Source organism: Toxorhynchites rutilus, chromosome 1, assembly GCF_029784135.1.
Source record: "Toxorhynchites rutilus septentrionalis strain SRP chromosome 1, ASM2978413v1, whole genome shotgun sequence".
Taxonomy (NCBI): Eukaryota; Metazoa; Arthropoda; class Insecta; order Diptera; family Culicidae; genus Toxorhynchites; species Toxorhynchites rutilus.
The window spans coordinates 83726949-83733140 of NC_073744.1; the positions used below are offsets into that span (position 1 = coordinate 83726949).

The 6192-nt window shown below is 44.2% G+C and overlaps 1 protein-coding gene across 1 annotated transcript; it reads left to right on the forward strand.

Moving 5' to 3' along the window:
* The first annotated feature begins 1559 nt into the window (after positions 1-1559).
* On the forward strand, positions 1560-4178 carry LOC129761124 (uncharacterized). The gene has a single exon (XM_055758834.1). The coding sequence runs from the start codon at positions 1560-1562 to the stop codon at positions 4176-4178; it is 2619 nt and encodes an 872-aa protein (XP_055614809.1).
* The last annotated feature ends 2014 nt before the right edge of the window (positions 4179-6192 follow it).

Here is a 6192-nt window from a genome sequence, read left to right on the forward strand (position 1 = left end):
ATTTTAATTGGTTGGAGTTGGTAGTCTATGGAGGAAAAGGAAAGCGGACAACAGGATTCGTGAAGGATTGGGAAAGGACGGTATTCAACGTAGGACCAAAGGTACGTTCCAGTGCTAAATGGTGCATCTTTGGAGCTATTGGAGGTAGTACTCAACCCACGAACCTGAATCCCCCAAAATTGGTGCCGTGACCAGGATTCGTGGTTAAGTTGGGTCGATCCTGAGGATAATTGGATCATCATTACATCAAAGTGTCACATTGTTCTGAGGATAATTGACTCATCAATCCATTGTTCTGAGAACAATTGGATCATTGTTACATTGTCTTGAAGACAATAAGATCGTCGCTGAAATATTTCAAGAGGACTTGATGGCGCCGAACGCCATAGCTGCTGGTTGTTGGTGAAATACTGTGGTGAAATATTTCAACAGCAAGCTTTTTACGGACGGAATTTATTATGCTGGATATGGAAATTTAATCGAATCGAATTACATCGCATCGGACGGCTGTTTCAAATGTTATTATATGCTACGGTGGAGTCACATCGGTTGGTAGGTGACAATCATCACTCTTGGTTATCGTGGATTCTTGAATAGACGATAGGCGTTATTCGAAATATCAAAAAATACAAAGCCTGTTATGGACAGGCTACAGGTTAGTAGCTGTCCTATATTTTTATTCTGATTTGAGTGATGCTGTGGAAGATAATTTTTCATTTCATTGAACGCTTGAACGGCATTGGTACTTCGCCCAACATCGTATCGTGATATTATTTCACGCCAATTGGATAACGCTGTATATCGGACTGACTACAACGGGATTGTTGAGGAAGCAAACTGTGTTAAATCAGGCGTCAAACACATTCTGAAGCTGATACACACACAAAGGCGCGAAAAGTGATCATTTTCGGACTTCGACGTGAGGTGGTGAGCAATATTGCTTGATCGAGTGGTGCGTTTAGTACTGCGGATTCACATCAGTGCAGAGTGCTGAGAAATATTTTCATTAAATCAAAGCCTGTTGTTGGCAGGCTACAGGTTAGTAGCTGTCCAACGTATTTATTCTGATTTTGGTGGTGCTATGTGAGATATTTTTTTATTTCATCGGTTCAACGGAGTGGTACTGGCAGTTATTTTGCAACTGGACAGTAATCCCAATCTACAGCGGACGATTCGGATAACGTATCCTAAGCCACGGTCTCGGCATCTCTACATCGGTTTGGCTGCTGTCAAGGAAGCAGATCGTACTACAAAAATCAGTGGGAAGTTTGAAATAGCTGTCACAATCAGCACATTGTCGGAAGCTGGAGTACTCGGACGAGAGGCGGTGAGCGATCTTGCTGAACATCTGTATAAATATACTATATTCGAAAGCGTAAGGAGATATTTAATTAAATCAAGGCCTGTTATTGACAGGCTACAGGTTAGTAGCTGTCCAAAATTATTATTCTGGTTTGGTGGTGCTTCGTGAGAATTTTATTTCATTTCATTGGTTGGTCCAACGGAGCGGCGTTCGAGTAGTGCACATTAGCAAAACAAGAGCAGGTTACAGTGAGGGTATGGCTGGGAAAATTAAGGACAAACTTAGAAAACGCGATCGAATTTTTGCTAGCCTGCTGGGTAAATTAGAACCTCCTCCATCTCCAGCAAATTTGGATAACACTATTGGTCGTAACAATGGTGCTTTGGGTGCGCACACAGGCGTTCGGTTACCGCAAATTTCTCTACCAGAGTTTAACGGGGATTTCAAAGGTCAAGGGCTTTCTTTCAAGTCAACGTTTGTATCATTGATACATGACTCTAATGAACTCAGTGACGTGCAGAAATTTCATTATCTGAAATCTGCACTAAAAGGGGAGGCGGCCAAACTGATCGAGTCTCTCACGATCACCAACGGAAATTATATGATAGCGTGGGACACCATCAGCAAGCGCTACTCCAACGAATACCTGTTAAAGAAGCGACATCTCCAGGCGTTGATGGAATTCCCGAGGATTGAAAAAGAGACGGCGGGACGAATACATGGACTGGTGGACGAGTTTGATCAACGACTGAAGATCTTGAAGCAACTGGGTGAGAAGACGGAACATTGGGGAGCGATGATTATCCATTGGATGTGCTCTAAGCTGGATTCTCGCACTTCGCAGTTATGGGAAGATCATGCCGCATCGATAAAAGAACCAACATTTTCGGTATTGGTGGACTTCTTGGAGAAACGAACAAGAGTATTAGATGCGGTGTTGTCCAACGCAAACAATGGTTCGGGCCAACCCAAGACAATTATGAAACGTGAGCGTATAGCGGTGCATGCTTCTTCGGAAGGCGGAAGGAACGAGCCTACTTGTCTATGTTGTGGCGATCTGCATTATTTGGTACGGTGTTCAAAATTCCAGGATCTCGGGCTGAAGGAAAAGTTAGATTTCGTCAACGGCAAGCGTTTATGTGGCAATTGTTTTAAGACAGGTCACTGGGTACGAGATTGCAACTCGAAGTTTAGCTGTAAGAAATGCGGGAAGAAACACAACACATTGATACATCCGGGATTTCAACCAGCAAAGGCAACAAGCGGCAGTTCAGAAGACAACGAATCAACGACTGGACGGAAAAGTGACGTAGCTAGGATGCACATCGCTGCAGAAATAACAGACGGAAGAGACAGTGATGCAGCAGAAGGATCCACAGCAGGATCATATAGTGTCGGAACTAAAAAGAATAGCTTGAGTTCTAGAGTATTTCTTTCTACGGTGGTGGTAGCGATACACGATCAAAATGGTAATAAACAACTAGCTCGAGCGTTGTTGGATAATGGATCCCAGGTTAATGTTATGAGTGAGAGGCTGTGTCAAATGCTGAAGCTTAAACGTCGACCGATTTGCATTCCAATAACGGGAGTTGGACAGTCTGAATCAACGGCGAGACATGCGGTTAGTACAACGGTCCATTCCCGAGTTAGCGATTTTTCCATTGGATTGGATTTCTTGGTGTTACAGCGGGTCACAGCTGAACTTCCTTCAGCAACGGTACCAATTTCCCATTGGAATATTCCTCCCAATCTTCAGATGGCGGATCCTCAATTCAATTTCAGTAGTCGCATTGATCTTCTATTAGGCGCAGAGCATTTCTTCGGTTTCTTGGTAGACAGGGAGGTGAAAAAGATGGTCTTGGGTCCGAAGCTACCGATACTTGTGAATTCAGTTTTTGGGTGGATTGTTTCTGGTCGTGATGAAAGCATACCACGGAAAAGGACAGTGCGATGCTGCACAGCAACAACCACCGAGAAAATCGAGGAACTGATCGAAAAATTCTGGCGGGTAGATGGTTGTGAAGACCAGCCTGCTTGGTCTAAGGAGGAACAAGAATGCGAAGAGGACTTCAAAAGAACACACTCAAGATCAGAAAATGGTCGATACATCATTAAGTTACCCAAACATACGAACTGGGATCGGATGTTGGGAAATTCTCGAGCAATGGCATTGGATAGATACCGGAAATTGGAAAAACGACTGGAACGGAACCAGAACATGAAGGAACAATATCATTCATTCATGAAGGAATATTTGTTTATGCAACACATGCGGAAGATATCGGATTTGGAGCTTCAATCAGAAGTCCAAGAACCGTACCGGCGGAAGGTATTTTATTTGCCGCACCACGCGGTGATCAAACAAGCAAGCACGACTACAAAAGTACGCGTCGTCTTTGATGCTTCGACGCGTACAGACAGCGGTTACTCCCTCAACGACGCTCTTTTGAAAGGACCCGTAATTCAAGACGACTTATTGAATTTGCTCTTACGTTTCCGCAAGTATGAGGTAGCACTTGTGGGAGATGTCGAAAAAATGTACAGACAAATACTTCATGATAACAAAGACAACCTCCGTTTACGAATATTTTTCCGCTTCTCAGAAGATGAGCCCATAGGTGTGTACGAACTACTTACAGTTACGTATGGACTCACTCCTTCATCTTTCTTAGCAACACGGGTGCTGAAACAGCTAGCTGAAGACGAAGGAATGGAAGGTAATAAAGCTCGATCAGCGCTAGAAAAGGATTTCTACGTCGACGACTATATTGGAGGAGCCCCAAGTGTCGACGAAGCTATCGAATTGAGGGAAGATTTAACGTCGTTGATGAATAAAGGAGGTTTTCCAATCCGTAAATGGTGCGAATCGACCTGAAGTGTTGTCTGACATTCCTGAAGAACAGTTAGGAACTAACCTCACAATAACCTTTGAATAAAATCCCGATGAAAAGGTTAAAACTCTAGGGATTACTTGGGAACCGAAAGCTGACCAGCTTAGATTCCTTTACAATGTTGGAGATGATGAAGGTGAATGGACCAGGCGGCGCATACTGGCTGCGATCGCTAAATTATTTGACCCTCGTTTGTTTAAATTGGCCAACTTCAGCATACCCAGATTTTGTTTCATTCCAGATTACGTCGACGTTCAACTTCATTGCTTCGCCGACGCATCGGATCTTGCGTACGGAGCCTGCATGTATATTCGTTCCATAAATCGACAGGGCAACGTACGTGTTGAACTTCTATCGTCGAAATCTCGGGTCGCTCCACTAAAGCGATTAACGATTCCGAGATTAGAACTATGCGCAGCGAGAGAAGCTGCCCGGTTATATCAAACCGTTATTAAGGCCCTCGCGTTAGATCACATCCGTTCATTTTTCTGGTCGGAATCAACCGTGGTTCTCCATTGGCTGAGGGCCCCACCGAATTCGTGGAAAACTTTCATCGCAAACCGCGTTTCAGTTATCCAGACAGCTACATATGGACATTTGTGGCTACATGTAGCCGGCAAAGAAAATCCTGCGGATCTTGTTTCCCGAGGAATGCCTATTGAAGATTTTTTGATCAGTGATCTTTGGAAGCAAGGACCTTCATGGCTGAAACAGGAGCCATTGAAATGGCAGACGGACATTTCTATATCCGTTCCTGAGGAAATAGATCTGGAATCTCGAGTTCTCGCTCCCATAGCCATCACAACCGCCACTGTGAATGAACCCAGTTTTATCTTCTCACTTCGATCTTCTTTCCTTCCATTGATTAGGATAGTTGCGCTTTGTCTACGATTTATTGAGAATTGTCGAAATCCCATAAGACGGAACACTTCTGTGTTTTTGACAGTATATGAAATCAACGCTGCAAAAATGGTTCTCGTACGACTGGCTCAGGAAGAATGTTTCAACGAAGAAATCGATTCCTTAAAGAAGCGATACCAAGTTTCTCGCCAATCACCATTAAAGCTATTATCTCCTTTTTTAGATAAAGATAACATAATAAGGGTCGGTGGTCGTCTACGGCATTCTCTGGAGGATTATTCGACGAAACATCCGGCGATTTTGCCAAAATCACATCATTTAACACGCATACTGATTGAATATTATCATATCCAAACACACCATGGAGGAAATCAACTTACGCTTGCAGTTATGAGACAGGAGTTTTGGCCAATACATGGAAAGAGGGCCGTCAGTTTCATCCTTCGTAAGTGCCATCGCTGCTTTCGTTCAAACCCCACATCGATTCAACAACCAATGGGGCAACTACCCTCTACTCGTATACGTCCAGCTCGCCCGTTTCTAATAACTGGAGTTGACTTTTGCGGGCCTTTCTATTTGAAGCCACCTCATCGTCGAGCAGCCCCACTGAAATGTTATATTTCCGTGTTCATTTGCTTCACGACCAAGGCAATCCATCTAGAGCTTGTCATGGATCTTTCGACAGCTGGATTCCTGTCTGCCCTTCGCCGGTTTGTCGGGCACCATGGGATTCCATCGCAGATTCACTCCGACAACGCTACAAACTTTCAAGGCGCTAAGTACGAGCTACATGATCTGTACAGGGGGCTCAACAGCAAAGCCGGACAACAAGCTATTGGATCTGAGTTGTCCCAGCTAGGAATTTCTTGGCATATGATTCCACCCCGCGCTCCCAATTTTGGAGGATTATGGGAGGCAGCGGTGCGCTCCGCCAAAATTTGCCTGAAAAAAGAAATCGGTAACAACCAGCTAAGTCACGAGAACTTTTGTACTCTTCTCGTACAAATATCAGCCACCCTAAATTCGAGACCTCTAGCACCATTATCAGATGATCCAAACGATTTTGAGGCCCTCACCCCAGCTCATTTTTTGATCGGGTCATCAATGAAGGCTCTTAACGATCCTGACCTTACCGCC

Coding starts and splice junctions, on each gene's coding strand:
- LOC129761124 (XM_055758834.1), top strand. CDS start 1,560: ATGGCTGGGAAAATTAAGGACAAACTTAGAAAACGCGATCGAATTTTT.